Below are 17403 nucleotides of genomic sequence, written 5' to 3' on the forward strand. Positions count from 1 at the left end.
TGTGCGAGTTTTTTTTCCATAATAGTGGCTGAAGTAAAGGAACTCCCGAAAGTAAAGAAACTCCCAAACTACGGTGACAATGTGGATATTTATTAAGTATGGAGTTAAGATTAAGCGCTGAGATTTTACAGCTCATTACTATCATTAGAGGACAGATATTTAAACACCTTTGGTACTTTAGACAATCTTAGTCAAATTTGTAATTCTAATTCCCATGTTTCTTACAGGTTAAAATTACAACTCTAGAGAATGGGGTGTATCGTGTAGACTTTCTTCTCTACGCTAAGCATAAGCTATTATTTTCTGAGCCAATTCATGCTAATGAAATGCTGGCTTCAGAACATTCCAGTCGGCCAGTATAGAGATTATGTGGGAGCTTGTAGAAGCTTGTGTCCTGAGACAATTTAGAAATTTGTTACAGAGTTTCTCCTATCCCACTTCTCACCGGCCCACAATAATCCCTTCCATGTGCTCACAAAGCTAAAATATCAATTCCATACTTCCAAGTCAGAGCATATGCACATTCAGAAAATGAGACTATATATTTGTAAAATGCTAGTATATCTTATTAATTGAAGCATCATTTTGAAGAAAACAACATAGTTACTAGTTCTTGAGACTTTCCCTGGTTTTGACTGTTTAACACAGGCGTCAAATAGGACCACTAGCTAGTAGTCAGCTGCCAATTTTCTATGGAGGAAAGACCCACGTTTTCATTAAATGGAGAAATTCTTCCCACACAGGTTATGGTTCTTAATAAAGCAACCAAAATCTAAACCGTGGAGAAAAAGAGGTTGAGTTCCAGTTCTGCCATCAATAAACCATCCATTCATTATCACATATACGGAGATAAACTATGCATCCATTAATGGATTTTCGATACATTCATTAAAAAAACCAAGGGCTTACCAAAATCATTCATGACAGATTGATAACGTTGGATGTTTGCTGTTGATGAGCTCAAGAATCCTCTCAAACAAGAATACATCACAGGGAATCCTGAGAGCTCCCTTGTAACTATATCCGAATTCCTCTACAGAAGCCTCCAGCAGCTCTGCAAATAAGGAATGGTTGAGAACGCTGGCATGTATCACAAATCTTATAACAATATCCTTCCCTACACACACAGGCACGAATCCCTTCGGAACAGTATTGTCATTCTTCTTGCCATATGAACTCTGTCTGCTCTTCTGGTTCTTCGCTATCTTGAGAAACGCCATTGACCGCCTGAGGGAATGGATATCAATAACTCTATGCATGAAACGAATCAAGTGTCACACTGGAAGTGATTGCGAAGAAATGAATGTCTGCTAGATTTAGCAGAGCAGGAGAACATATGGCATAGGATACAACTCCTCTGATCATCCGCTATAGCATTGAAAATCTGCTACAGTTTGAATACTGGAGGACCAAGCAAGAAGGATCATATAGATGGTCAGATTTTCCGTACAATGATACGTGTACCATTAATGGGATATTGTTTAAAAATGCATATAATAAGAAAAAGTCGCACTCGATTTGAAAAGTCCAGTCAAAATCGACGGCGGCATACATTGTGGAATCAGAGACCGAAAGCGTGGGATATTTATTTAGACCACAAACTACCCCATATGTAATTTTAAAATTTATTCTCTGGCCTATACATAAATTTTAAGTTTATTCTCTAGGCTATATGCAGACTTTAAAGGAAGGAGTTGTTTTTAGTGTGAGTATAAAACATGCAGATTTGAAAGGAGGAGTTGTTTTTAGGCTGATTTTAAAATTTTGGAAGTTATTGTGGTAAAAAAATTTAAAGTGAAATTTTAGAAAAATTAAACTTAAAAAACCTACATTTGTTAAAATATCTCACTAAAAACAAATCAAATTTTTAATTAATTTGTCGGCTTTCACTGAAGGAATATTTCCAATTACCAATTTCCTTATGTTTGGAAGTTAGCTCTCGTGGATATGTTTTCCACCTAGTTTAACGAGGATGCTTTTATTTTACTTTTTTCAACCTGGACATTTAGATATAAAAAATTGGAATCATTCACCTGATCACCCAGCTTTTCGAAACATTGACAATGAGGTAATAGATTTCTAAATTCCATATGCTAATTTAATCATTTAAATAATAACTCACCACGATACCAGTAGTCAATTGATAAAATAATCCTTCATCGTCACCTGATAAAAGTGGAATCTAGTAAACAAATAAATTGGAAGTTGGTCGAGCCCGTTAATTAATCAGATAAAAGTGGAAACCAATAATCAAATAATTGGAATTTGGGCATAACAGTTAATTAATGAGTATACGTGAAAGAAATTCCATTGCACTGTTCACCGCTCGCTGCATGCCGACAGGGTATTCACAAAAGGACAGCCATATTTCCTATGTTATAGGGTATTGAATGCTTTGACAGTGACCGTAACAGTGGAAAGGTCAGCCATCGCGCGCCATGTGCATCATGAAGGGTCATCCATCTCGCCGCCATGTACTACAGAAGAAGGACCGCGACAAGTAAGGACGATTTAAACGACGCATTATTTTAAGCATTTGTTTTTAGTGAGAATTTTTTGGAAATTTTTCCCGTGGGATTTTTTGGTTAAATTTCTATAAAATCCAGCAGCAATTTATTGAAATCCCAAAATTGATAGATAATTTCTGCACAATGAAAGCGTGGTAGAGATTTTTCAGGGTGCTGAATCCAACTCCTTATTTTAAAATAAGGAAGATTTAAATTTAAGAAATAGATAAACCAGTGAAACCTTTTAATCCGAACAGATAACAGACAGCTGCCACTTGTAGCAGGCTTTCCAAAATTCCTGTCCACTTGCAACACTGTGGTTTGAATTTCGTGTCCAACTTGTGGAATGGAGCAAACAACGTTGTTTCGTTTCAACGCACGAGATCGTGCCAATGACACTTATCTGTAAGCTTGATTGTTTGCAGGCAAATCGTCAAAATCAGCGTATCTCATTAATCTGATCTCCAAGAAAAAGCTCAATCTTAATGTTTTTGCACTCTTATTATTTAGAAATTCAATGACTGTTTGTATCATTATATATGTGGATTGTATTTAATTTATTTCGTTTTAGGAGCCAAAGGATAAATACAAATTAAATTAATAATTATGTAAACATTAAATATTATTTTCAGTATTTTTATTTGATTTGCATTTGTAATTTTGATTGAGAAATTTTATGTTTTATTTATACATTTAAATTTATATAATGATAATTGAAAATTAATTTACAAATTTATATAATAATTATGTTAATAGATATGTTTATTTGTTTTTATAATTTTAATTTAATTATTAATAATGTGGATGGTTGAAATTTACCTTCCATGAATATTTTAGAATGTTCTTAGATGTATACACAAATCAAAGATTAAAAAAGTAGTCATGTCTTTTTTGCTATTTTAATTAAATTGATTAATTAAAAAAATGTTATATGAACAAGTGTTATATGGAGTTATTTGTTATTTTTCTGCATGTGATATTGATAAATGATCGTATTGACCCATAATATTGTAACACAACTTATTTACAAATTAAAAATCTCCATAGTAAATTGAAAGTAGATCGAGATAGATAAAAATATCTATAGTAAAATGAGAATAAATCTAGATGGATAAAAATATTATTACATTTTTTTTCCTTGTATATATGTTTAATATTTATATTAATTCTTTTTGTAATCAATATTAATGTAATTTAAAATAAATGTTTTTTTTTTTTTTTTTTCAGAGCGAAAAAGCAAGATCATATTATATAAGATATATAAAGAGACGGATTAGTACATTTGCTTGTAATTCTGTATATGACCCATATAGGTCTGGATCATTTGAAAAGCTGAAGAGGTGGGAAGCATAATCCCAAAAAAAACGGCAAGACAAATTTGCCAAGAAAAACGACAGATCAGAGACTGTCATCCAGATTCAAAATTTACATTGTTCATAGAAGTGACATAGGAGGAAAGTTCCGGAGAAGGGAAGCATTACATAGTAAAATTCACATGATACATCATCATTTATAAACAAAATCGGAGGGGTCATAAGACAAAAGAGAAGAAAACCAGTGCATACCTGAGATTCAGCTTTAATGATATTAGGAATCAGGAAGAGAAAATTCCTGGATAGAGAAAATTTTCCCTTCAGAAGTTACCTTCATAAACCAAAAACCTGGAGCCGATTGAAGACCCTCCTTTGACAACAAGTCTGCCTGCTGGTTTTGAGCCCTGTTGATATGATGAATTGAACTTCCTTCCATCCTTTCCCAGAAAAACCTGATCCTGTCCATCCATCCTACAAGGTGAGGCTTGTAAATATTATTTTTCCTTGATACATAATCCACCATTACTTTTGAATCTCCAAAAATTGAGACAGCCTGAATGTTTAGAAAGAAGCAAAAATTTAGCAGGCCAGCAAGAGCCATCGCCTCAGCTTTGCTGTTGGAGCCCATTCCCCCATTCCAGTGGATGAGATATTGATTATTTTCATTCACTATAATGTGCACTCCATAGCCGCAGGAAACTTTCTGTTCAGCTCCATCGAAATACGCTCTCGGCAACATTGTGTGCGCATGTGTATGATCTTTACAGTCCCTTTTTTGCTTGAGAGGCATTTGCGGAAGAGAGTCATAGAAAGATACAATAATGGAAAAGATTTCCAAAAATGGAACTTTTTTGTTATTGAAAATAACATTGTTTCTCCATTTCCAAATACTCCAAAGAGTGATAATAATTAACGGCCTCCATAAATCCTTTTGCTCACTCCACCAGAGAAACACTTCAATTATGGAAGCATGAGAAATATGAGGGATTCCATAACAAATCTCCAGAGATTTCCATAATTGCTGAGTTCTTTGGCAATTTAAAAACATGTGACAGTTGTTTTCCTCAGCTGATCTGCATATTGGACAGAAACTTGGACCTTGCCATCCCCGCTTTTTCAAGTTTTCCCAAGATAGATTTTTGTTATGGAAGGTTAACCATGAAAAATAAATCATTTTGGAAGGGCATCCAGATTTCCAAAATACAAGAGGGAATATAGGACTGTGAGAGGCATCCTTTATCCCAATTAAATTCTGATAAACATCTTTAACACGCACCAGATTAATCCCTTTTGAATTTTTCCAGATGAGACAATCAGAATCCGATGATCGGAAAATACCGCAATTTCTGAGGCACGTCCTGATGTTCTCCCATTGATGAGCAATAGCAACCGACATCTCCAAATTTTCTGCTTCTTTCCAAAGAGGGATCGATCCCTGCCAACCAGAAATCAAATTGTCCCAATAGAAAAAACCTTTTCTATGGAAAAAATTTAATAGTGATTCAGGCACACTGATCTCCTCGGCACCACTCAGAAACTGGTCTTTTCCAATAAGGATCTTATTGCCGGCTTGGAAGCGCCATATTAAATTCTTCAGAAAATAACTTTCTACCTTACGGAGGCTTAACCATATTGAAGACCCATATGAGGAGCCAATCCTTCCCTCCCTGAACCAGAGTGATATATCCTTCCTGCCCAAATATTTCTTCTGAATTGTGATACTCCATGGTCCCTCTCCATAAATCCCTCTCCACAAAGACTTACATAAAAGTGCCTTTCCGAAAGTCCGTAAATCCAACATACCCCATCCCCCCATGCTCTTCGGCAAAGAGATATCAGATAATTTAGAGAGATGAAATTTCCTTTTCCCTGCTTGGCCACCCCATATAAAATTCGCAGTTAGCTTATTCATTTTTTGAATAATGCTAGTAGGAAGAAAAAATAAATGAGCCCAATATACTGCGAGTTGATTTAACACCAATTGCGCCAAGGTCACTCTTCCCGCCAAAGAAAGGCATCTGTATTCCCAAACTGATATCTTCTTGTAGTATCTATCTAAAATCCATTGCCAGTCCATCTTTGAATATCCATTTGATTTTATCTGGAAACCCAAATATTTAATTCCATGTCTGATGGATTGCGTCTCTATTCCAAATAGGGCGGATAACCATTCTACTGCTTCCTAGTTGACATCATTGTGGTAAATTATTGACTTCGAATTGTTTATTTGCAATCCTGTAGCCTTTTGAAAATTATTAAGGATATCATAGAAACATAGCCAGGTGAATCTGCATAACATTCTAAACAAAAGAATGTCATCCACAAATAAATTATGTGAGATGGAATTATTCCTGCAGATTTTCAGTGGTCGACACCTGTTTTCCTTGACAGCCTTGTTGATATGGAGGCTAAGCGAATTCATAGCCAAGATGAATAAAAGGGGCGACAGGGGACAGCCTTGGCGAAGTCCTCTAGCCGCAAGGAAGTAAGAAGATGGAATCCCGTTAACGATGATAGCATAGTTCACCTACTCAACACATGCCATGACCCAGTTTATCATGTTGACCCTTAGTCCAATCTTTGCAAGTAAGCACCTGGTGAAACCCCAGTCAAGGCAATCATATGCCTTGCGGAGGTCGATCTTGAAAATGACAGCATCACTTTTTTTAGAATGTATGGCAAACAGACTTTCTTGTGTGTTTGCAACCGCGTCCAAAATGTTTCTTCCCTTTAGAAAACTGTGCTGATCCTTTGTTAAGAATCTTGAAAGAGTTTCTTTGATTCTTTCTGCAATAATTTTCGAAATAATTTTGAAAGAGATGTTACAAAGGGATATCGGTCTAAAGTCCTGGAAGGATTCTGCTTCTCCCTTTTTTGGAATGAGTGCTATATGAGTGGAGGAAGTTTTCTGATTGATACTGCCTGACATCCTGGATCCTTCTACCATCCTTAACAGATCAGATTTGATAAGATCAAAAAAGTGAATGAAGAATTCTATCGTCCAGCCGTCTGGACCTGGGCACTTATCCCTTTTAAAAGATTTCATTGTTCCTAACAGTTCCTCCTCGGTTACTGGCTGAAAGATTCGATCATTTAGTTCCTCATCGAACATCTGTGGGAACAATTCAATGCCCCATAAAATATCCTGAATCCTGCAGTCTTCAGTTCTCTTATACTGATTTTCAAAGTATCTCACGGCCTCGTTTGAAATGTCCTGTTGAGAGTATAGAAAACCTCCTCTTCCATCACTTATTTTCCATATAGAATTCTTTTCACGTCTGGAGCTCGCAAATTTGTGAAAAAAATTTGTATTCTTGTCCCCCTCCTTAAGCCAGATTGCCCTACTCTTTAATCTCCAAAAAGTTTCCTCCTGTTCTAAGATTTTAAATTTTTTCTTTTGGAGCTCCTTTATACGGCATCTCATTTTGAAAGATAGTAGATGAGCAGCCAGGGATCCTGATATGTTGTCCAATTCCTTTTGAATTTCCCGGAGAGCAGATCTATTCATTTGCCTTTTCTTGAATTGCCAATCCTTAACCACCTTTCGAATGGAGTCCATTTTGTCCCTGAAAGTCAGAAAAGGAGGAAAGTTTTCAGTTGATGACAACGCTCTCCAGGATTTTATTATAATATCATTAAACTCTTGATCTTCCAGACATGATCTATTGAATTTGAATGAGTAGCCTTTTCTAAAACCCTTTTCTCTCCAGCCTAGAAGAATCGGTCTATGATCTGATATGAACACATTCTCAATTGTTGAGAATGGCATGCCCATCTTATCAATTAGACTAGCATGTAGAATAAATCTATCAAGTCTCTTGGCTATATAAGCTTTCTCAATTCTTCCATTTTCCCACGTCGGAAGCATTTTGGGAGGGATTATATCAACAAGGTTCCTGCTTAGAAGCTCATATTTGATTCGGTCTGCAAGGGGATCCTTTTTCCTGCTGATGCCCCATATTTCATCCAAATTTAAAGTGACATTAAGGTCTCCTGCAATCATCAAAAATTCAATGTCAAAAATTTCTGAAGCAAAAAGTTTCTCCCAGAATGGCAATCTGTTTTTGTAGGGAGCATATATATTCAGAATGTTGATTGGACATTTCTGCCCCCTAATTTGCGCCGAGATGAGGATTCCCGCCAAACATCTATATGCTTTTGCTTTGATCCAATGAGGATCCCATAAAACCGCTAAGCCTCCAGAAAGGCCATTAGCTTCCAAAGCGGTTATATGCCAGGAGGGAAACATTTTCCTGAAATAGGAAATTGCTACAGAAGAGGCATGCATGGTCTCTTGGATTAATATGATTTTGGGGCTTGCTGAATGGAAAAGATTCTTTAAGGCCAAAATTTTTGGTCTGCCCCCAGACCCCTTACATTCATGGATATGATAAAAGTCATTGGAGATTCTTTCCGGCCATGCTTGCTCTAAGAGGCCTTTCTTCTGTCATATCAATGATAGGGACATCTATAAGAGAGAGATTACGGACTCCTCTGCCTGCTCCATCAACCCTCCCCCTGAAATGTCTACTGCCCCTGTTGTTTTTTCTTCTCACCGTAATGTTTTTTGCAGAATTTGGGCTTATTTGAGGAGAAAATTGTTTCCCTGGTTTATGAATGGTGAGAGGTCTAAGTTCCAGCGATTTCTTGGTTAAAAGGTAGTCCAAGTCGCTGCCAATCGAGTTTGAAGGGGAGGATATTGGGGAATTTACAGGGGTGGCCGTAATCATAGGTTCTTTTCCTTTTCCGGATGGAGACTTTTTCTTGTTTGGGGACGGAGAGGAGGATGGGATGATGTGGACCTCCCTGCTGATGTCTTTAAAGGGCTGAGGGACTGGGATAGGAAGAGGGACTTCATGATCAGAGGCCGGCTCCAGAGGAGGCATTGAAGGAGAGATAACATCCAAAGGGTTTGGAATTTTGAGAGACGGTGGAGTTTTCTGTTGGATTTCAAGATTAGCCCTTTGCTCATCGGGCTCTGAAGGAGACAGGCTTTTTGTAGTTGTTAACTTCTCTGTTCCCAGGGAAGGGGATTTTGTCCTATAAGTTTTTGCCGCGAACTGGGGGATGCCATGATGCTTTCGGCTTCTTGGGACAGGACGCCGTGAGCAATTCTTGATTAGATGTCCAGTCCGGTGGCATGCTGAGCATCTGAAGGGGACTCCCCAAAAATCCAGCCTCTGACTTATTTTTAACTCCCTCCAGAATATATCAATATGGTCCGGGAATCCTCCTCTGTAAGCTTTATCTATAAGAATCCAAGCCACACGTTTATCTTTCTCTCCCAGGCATCTCGGATCAACATATACACATCTTCCTATGGCATTTCCTATCTCTGCTAAGGTTTCCTTTGACCATAACTCCAGGGGCAGCCCGGGTAACTTGACCCAAATCAAGTTATTGGTAGGGGTATTCTTTAACGGGTTATAACCCATATACCATCTGTGTAATGCCAGAAAACTTCTTCCATAAACCCACTGCTGATTGTGGATGGTTTCCAGGTTGCTAGAACTTAGGAAATGAAAGCAATACCATTCCTTCAATAGTCTGGCCACAATAGGAACATAGCCTATCAGAGGTTTCCATTGCAGTTCGAGCCAGCTTCTCATCTTGGAGTCGTCCATCTCCGGGAAGTGCCACCGGCCTACCAGAGCATTATCCTGGAGGCTTTCTATGCGGTCTGCCAAGTGAACACTTTCAATTTTAATAGTCGCGGGTGGGGGGATAGTTTTTACAGGCTTCAGATTTTTTTGTGAATAGCTCATAGATTCGTCATATGCGACCTCGGTTTGTCTGCTTTCGCGGAAAGGCCTTGCCTTTGCCCGACCGATTCCATCCATGTCATCTTGTGGGTCCGAGGGACGGATAAACATGTCATCCAGAGTGGATTGCCATTCATTTGACAACTTGGCGTTGTCGTGGAAGGATTCTTCCTGAATGGCCGCATGGACCATGGCCTCCATGGCTGATGTGTCAGACGAGAGGTCCATTCTTAAAGAGTCCACCTACTTTCTTAACTCAGGAGTACTATTAAATCCAAAAAGAATATATGTCGGACCAGGCATTTACACTGCAAACTGAGTGGACTGACGATCTCTGAATAAAATGCCCAGAGAAGATAGGTTCAAACGGGTCAGAAACGAGGCTCGTCTGACAAAAGGACTGACAAGAGGAAGCCTCGGGAACAAAAGGCACCTTTTCCAAAAGAAAAGTAGTAATCATAAGGCTAGCTGTCCTCCGATTTTGAAAGAGGATGATGATACCATGAGCTAGGATATGACAGGAAGGAAGGTTTTTTTGAAAAACAACGACTTCCTTTGTTTCGGGATTTCTGCTCTCGTCCCTTGCAGAATTAAATATCACTGAATATCATAATATTTGGATCTAAAAAGTCTCAGCCTAAGATCATCTTGGAAAGAAGGAATGAGTTTAGGACTAAAAGCTTGTACCCCAAACCGAATTCCGGCATCCCGGAGAAAGATCCAGCACCGAAAAACCAGAATACCAGAATGGTGTCGACAGAGTACCAAAAACTCGGCTAACCTTCCAGAGATCTTTCCTATCTTGGATTGTTCAAACGGGTGAGCCCAGAGACAAAGAATCTCATGCCTCACCAGAACATAGGTTATTCAAGATGACGCTTCAGGACATACTATGCAACAACAAAAAACTTCGTAGACACACCACCAAGGTCCTAACTTAAAGTGAATATCTGAACATGGCTTGGTAATGACAAAATAATTTTGAGGCTTGAAAACAGATACCCATGACCAGTTTGAAGTTGTTTTTCCCGACATGTGAATTCAAAATGTATACGAGAGAACGAATAAAAAAGCGTATCTTCTAAACAAAACAACCTTTTTTATTTACAGAACTAGAATTCCAACTTCATAACTAGTATCCAAATCAGAAATTAAACCATTTTATAAGCGCTGAGATTCTTTTTCAGACAAAATTCTTTATGGAAATCATGATAAAAAGTGTAAAGAACTAACCTGGAGCCGCAGGCATGCCAAGGGTAGGGTGCTAATTGAAAACGATGAAAAATCACCACGACCGAAAAAGAACTGCAACCAGAAACAAAGGAAAGCCAGATAACAGGTCCAAGATAAGGTAGAAATCAGGGAAGAAGGATCCTTCCAAATACCAGGAGTAAAAAACTCGCCACTGCGTAAGGAGTACGCAGGGAAGAGGAAGAGAAAATTAGTAGAAGAAACTTTCCTCTTTGGTCAGTGGTGGAATAATAGCTTCAGACAGAAAGCTAGCAAGTAGATGGTGAAGTGGAACGTGGCCGAAAACATGCAGAGCTCTTCCTCAAAAGGTGTCAGCGTTTGTGCCGAAGATGAAGGTCAAGCATGCATGGAGACGTTTCAGGGGAAAGCTGGCATGCGGAGACATGGCTAGATAAAGGCCTGAACGACATGCATTGGCTGAAGTCTTCCCCGTTAATGCGATACGTAGGATGACAGACCTCCGTCACGTTCTCTGGTTGGATGTCTTTACCAGCAAGTAAAAAAAACTCTATTTTTTCCAGAAATTAAAACTTCCAAAAATATGAATTATCTTCTAATAATAAAATTTTAAAAATAGCGTAATATGAAATATATATATTTAGATAATATTTTATAAATTTGAAATAAATATTTTAAGTTTTTCATAATTTATATGAAACAGTATAATATTTATATATGAGGTAAATAATATATTTATATTTATATAATAATAAATAAAAGTAAAAATTTATTTTACACCTAATAAGTAAAAGAAGTTATTAAAAAATATGCAGAATCTTGTCGCATGAATATAAGTTTTCAAAATTATGAATTATCTTCTACCGTATGGGTGTCCATTTACAATAGGATGATTGGACAAAAAATGTTGCAATATTTGGTAAAATTTATCAATAAAAATATAAACAAGTATAATATGCAACATTGTTGTTTAGTACAAGTCTCTTATATAAAAAAAGATCTATAGAAAAAAAAAAAAAAAAAAAAAAAAAATTGAATGAACTAAACTAAATAATTGCTATATACATTTTATTAACATGAATATTATTATTTAAAAAAAAACATAAAAAATTAAACAATAAATTGTTATTATATAATATATTTTTATATTGATATAAATTAATTAATATTATATTTTAGTATTTTTTTTTGTAAGCTTAGCAGTACCTTTCATTCATTCATCTATAAATAGGTAGGTTACAAATATATGAGTCGTTCGATGGCCTCAACCTACCCAGTGGGAAACTAGATTTGTTGGCCACCGAATTGCATTATAAGCCATACAAAACATAAATTGTTTGAGCCTTTTTAGCCAAGCCTTATAAGGTCGATAGTCTAGAAACCAACTAATAAACATCAAACTGAAAACATAAATATTACCTGACATAAACATCCAAAAAAATATAAAATTAACAGTCATAACTTCAATCCACTAATCATCCAACTATTCCACCTAACCAGGATCTTTAGCACTTGATCCTGGTAATTCAGTTTGTGGCAGACATGGGATATGTCGCTTGATGCGCCCAAAGCGTCGTTCTAGTTCTGCAACTGATGTTGGATAAGCTGGAGCTCATTTTGAATGTCCTGTAGACCCGACTCGACGTCATTGTGCACCACTTTGTTCGTGGTCGCAGCCATTGCTTTGGCCACTAAGCACTTCATTAACCAGTAAAGATGAATGGACTGTATGAACAAGGTGAGATGGTCGCTTGTGTACCTAGGGTCCATGATTAGTTTCCCCCAGTCTTCGACTGGAATTTCCAGCTTAGCTTGTGAATTCAACTCTGCCTCCCAGTTCGCAATCAATTGTTTCACCTATGTCAGGGTCCTTTCGCAGTAAGCCTTAACCGTGGCCTGAAGATTCTCATAATTGTTTTTTGACCATCTTCCATGCAGTCCCATGCACGCTATCCCTCGTTGCGCAGTCCCTTGTCATGCAGTCCCCTACCATGCAGTCATCTACCACGCAGTCACCTGCCCCACAGTCACCTGTCGCACAGTCTCCTGTCGTTCAATTCTTTGTCGCGCAGTCATCTACCGCTCAGTCTGATCGGAAGATGGATCTACATCTTTTCCTTTATCTTCCTAGTGTCTTCTACATCTTCCACCTTGACCCGAGGCTCCACTGCGAGGTTGAGACTTCACCATATCTACCAAGGTTGGGCCCCCTTTCTTCACCCTTCTCCCACTTTCCGGCACTAGTGACCCAAGCCACTGTACAGAGGCCAAAAGTAAAGACAACATAGGCAAACCAGAATTTATACACCAACCTCAAGCAGAGACATGTAGTAGCTGGGTACTCCTCTCGTCTTCCCATTGTCGCAAACCTGTAACCAACAAACTTAGGCTCCTTAAGAAACTGAGGACCTAGGTTTATACGCAGGATATATGGTCTTAACGTCACCTTTGCTCCCACTACCTATAGGTGCCAAGGATTACCAACCTTCACGTCATGGATCTCCCAAGATCTGCGATGCTTTATATTATCACAATGAATACGAGTGTGAGGGCGTGAGGGATACTACCCACCGTCCCAAAACAATAAAAGCTCTTATATCAATCAAGACCAAGCGGGCCTTCAGCTATCTCACACCCCGATCAGGGGTTCTGATTAAGAGCCAGGTCCTGGTTCAAAATCAAAGTCAATTGTTCCATTCCTTCTTCCCCAATCTCCCTTATCCAAGGCTTATCTATATTCACTCGTGGCTGAAGATAGCCCTAGTTTGCTAAGAAATATGTAGCTTTGTTGCCATTGCAAGAGACATGCGAGGGGATGATATATTTGAAATATTGAATAAGTTCACTGATATCCTAGATCAAGCGAACAATCCTCCAACTTTTACTAATATTTTCCCACTGGGACCCCTGGTTAAGATTTTTAATAGTATTAATGACCAGAGAAGAGTCACCTTCCACCACCATTTTTCTCAACCCTTCCCTTTTGGCTATTATCAAACCATGTTTAACAACATTGAATTCATCTTCTTTGTTACTTGCCATGCCACAATCCAAAGCATATATTTGGACATCTTGGCCCCGCGAATCCCTAATGACCCCTCCAAAACCCACATCCCTAGGGTTACCTTTGGATGCCCCATCGAAGTTTAGCTTGAGAAAACCCTTAGGGGTCATGAGAAGTGAGAAGGAGATTGACTGAGAGGCAAATTTAAGTTCCAATATGAAGGTGCAAGCATTTTCTGGGATAAGTTAAGACTAGACAATATTCGTGCTTCTTGGGGGTTGACCTTCCAATCATCAGAATGCCATTTCTCTACTAGTATAGAATCGCTTACATTTTGGAGTATTCCTTTCCAGATTTCCAAATGTGACAGTTTCTGGTCCTTGAAAATCCTTATGTTCCTTTCCTTCCATACTGCCCATAAAAGAAAGCTGAGAGATAGACACCAGGCTCGATTTACCATCAGATTGGGAGAGATTTTTTTTCCTCCAACTCCCAATGGTGGATTGGATACTGGTATTATCCCAGTCTAGATGACCAAAAAGAGTATTTATATTCTGCCAGAGTCAGGCTACAAAGGGGCATATATTCAGGAGATGCTCTATGGTTTCAGTCTAAGAGGCACACATATTGCGAAAAGAGGGCACATGGATTTCTCTCTTCTGTAATTCGTCTCAGGTGAGAATCCTGCCACTACATACTAGCCACAAGAAATACATTACTTTCGGCCAAAATTTTCCCATCCATATTTTCCTCTAGAGCGGATTGTACTAATCTAAATGCTCCTTTGATTCCAGTTGATAAGCTTCTTTTATGGTGAACATACCTTTAGTTTTATAGCCCCACTTGAGAATGTCCTGTCCTTCTAACGATGCAATTCTTCTAGTGTAAAACTCAAAATCAAACACATCCCATTGATTTGAGTCAGGAGGGTTGTTCCAGTCTTGTTTCATTTTCCACTATCTCCATTGATTCCTGGGGGTCGGGTCCCAAAACTGATTAACCATCAAGTTGTGGTGTTTATTAGTGAAAAGGAAGATCTTCACAAAATCTTGGCAACTCAATAGTTTTTCCCATTGTTGCCATGAATCTGGCCAGAATAGAGCACTCCTCCCATCTTTGATTTCCCTGAATGTATGGTTGCAAATTAACTCTTTATTATCAAAAGCTAAGTTCCAAATTGATGATCCTCTTGGATTTCCCTACATTCCCAATCTTTCCTCTGTAGTTGAAGGCATGTTATATTTCTGGCCCCAGATGACCTTCCAAAGATCAGTTACACCTTGAATCCATTACCACCAGAGTTCCCCCCCCCCCCCCCCCTCCCCCATTACTTGGTTTAGTAGAAAGGGATCCTAAAGACCTAACCCCCTTCCCATTTTAGGTTTAATCAACTGATTGCATGAAAGGAGTGCCCATTTTTTAGCTTCCTAAGTCCCCTGCCATAGGAAGTTTTCGAAGATAGTTGTCATATCAGAGTAAGCAGTTTTAGGAGTAGCTAGACCCAAGAGTTGATATATTGGGATCGATTGTAGCACAACCTTCAGTAAAACCACCCTCCCAACAATGTTTAGGGATCAGAAAGACCAGTTTTGAAGCCGAGATTGGATTCGCTCAAGGATGGTTTTCCAATAGGAAGTCCTAAGAAAGTTAGTCACTAGGGGAATTCCTAGGTATTTGGACAGAAGGGAGCCAATGCAAAATCCTAGAATCCTGGCCATGAAAGATTGGGAAGGAATCAAGGTGTTGAAGAAAAAGGTATTGGATTTCTCATTACTGATCCGAGTACCAGAATCTTGCATAAAGTCTTGCAGTATGGCTTTTAGAGCCCTGGATTCCTAAAGGGAGACTTGACATAATAACATTATATCATCCAAAAATTGTTGGTGGGATAAGGGAAGATCATTGCCCCATAGATGAATTCCTTTTAAATGGCTAACTTGAATAACTGATTTTATATATCTTCCCAGCCCTTCCGCAGCCAGAATGAAGAGGAAGCGCTAAATAGGGTCACCTTAATGAAGGCCTCTGGATGCATTGAAGGTGTGGGAGGGAGAGCCATTAATGAGGATCGATAATACTGGGGAGGAAATGAGAGAAGAAATCCATTGGATCCATCGCTGGTCAAATCTAAAGGCTTTCACTATGTTCATAAAAAAGGACCAACTCAGGCGATCATAGGCTTTGGAAGTCTAATTTTATCATCATACCCTTTGATTTAAGGCTCTTGAGAGAGTGAATTGCCTCCTGGGTAGTGACAATGCCATCCATAATTTGGCAGCCTTGGACAAAACCGGTTTGCTCAGGAGAAATCAAGGTAGGAAGAAAAGGGTTTAAGACGATTGACCATAATGGTGGAGATAATTTTATATATGATATTACATAGAGAAATAGGTATGAATCCTTGAGGGTCTTCAGAATGAGTTGTTTTTGGAATTATGGCTATAAAAGTAGAGTTCAGAGAGGGATGTACCTTCCGAGATAGCCGAGATTCTTCAACCACTTCCAAGATATCCTTACCCAAAATAGGCCAGGCCACTCGAAAGAATTCTGTTTTGAAGCCATCAGGGCCCGGGGTTCAAATCTACATCACTTATCAATAAAGTTTTCATCTTTAAATGTTAGTATTGAAGTGGTAAAGGCTGAAATATTTATCTATTTTTGTAGATTTTCTTATAAGGCATGTATAGTGTACTTTTCTTTTTCAAAAATTCAACTTTAGTTTTCTTTTTCATAAATTAAAAATTAAAATAAATCTAAATCCATATATATGCTCTCTTCATGTAGAAAGGGATTCTAAAGACCTAACCCCCTTGCTACTAAATCCATATATATGCTCTCTTTAGGATCCCCATGTACGCCGTGACCTCGGAAAAATAAACAAGCTATGGGGCCAGTCCAGGCATCACCATGATTCAGTAAGTTGTCAATGGCAGAAAAGGGTAAGACCATCACTACGAAACTCAAGGAGGATGAGGAAGATCTACAAGCTCTGATCGCTTAAATTGAAGCACGGGATGAGGAAGAGGAAAATGTTCCCCAAGTACCTTCGACGATAATACTACCACCATATATCCCTCCATGGAAAGGAACGACCAAGATTCCGAAGGACCTAGAGGCCACGAAGAGTACGCTCCAGACCCCACTTCTTCCGGATGAAATACGGTTTGATGGTCTGCCACTGGGTCGAATACCAAATATCAAGTTTGAAGATTGGGATCACGCAGAGAGTGAGAAATTTCCCCAGCTAGCCAAGGAGAAATTACTACAGCAGAAGTGGTTACGGGGTGTGGCGAAGGCAAGATTACTCAATCTAAGGTCGATACCCCACTATCACCGTGCGGCCATCACAATTTTTGTTATCCGACAGTTACTATGTCTCGTACATGATGGGTATCTTTGGCTGGAGGAACCAATTCCCATCACAGCTGATCTTATACATCGAATCTCCTAGCTACCAACTAAGGGAAACAGTTCTGCAGATATAGCTGGGATGAGTAGGGACGTGGGCCTCCCCGAAGCCATGAAGGTTAAATACAAGCTGGAAAAGTGAAAGCGAGGGTATGTAATAGCAAGCATCAAAGACCAAGGGGTGCGCCTCGCCACCCAAT

At 38.7% G+C, this 17403-nt stretch overlaps 1 protein-coding gene and 1 pseudogene across 1 annotated transcript; both read right to left on the bottom strand.

Annotated features, from left to right (window-relative positions):
• Positions 1-914: 914 nt before the first annotated feature.
• LOC149212466 (auxin-responsive protein SAUR71 pseudogene) lies at positions 915-1220 on the bottom strand (annotated as a pseudogene).
• A 2874-nt stretch (positions 1221-4094) lies between these two features.
• LOC149212467 (uncharacterized) lies at positions 4095-4610 on the bottom strand. The gene has a single exon (XM_089388701.1). The coding sequence runs from the start codon at positions 4608-4610 to the stop codon at positions 4095-4097; it is 516 nt and encodes a 171-aa protein (XP_089244827.1).
• Between the last annotated feature and the right edge of the window lie 12793 nt (positions 4611-17403).

The sequence above is a fragment of the Pinus tabuliformis genome, chromosome 1_1 (genome assembly GCF_031772625.1).
Source record: "Pinus tabuliformis cultivar Carrire ecotype Pingquan chromosome 1_1, CPIR1, whole genome shotgun sequence".
NCBI lineage: Eukaryota > Viridiplantae > Streptophyta > Pinopsida > Pinales > Pinaceae > Pinus > Pinus tabuliformis.

Bases quoted from the DNA above. Each gene is read 5' to 3' on its own strand.
- LOC149212467 (XM_089388701.1), bottom strand. From the start codon at position 4,610: ATGCCTCTCAAGCAAAAAAGGGACTGTAAAGATCATACACATGCGCAC.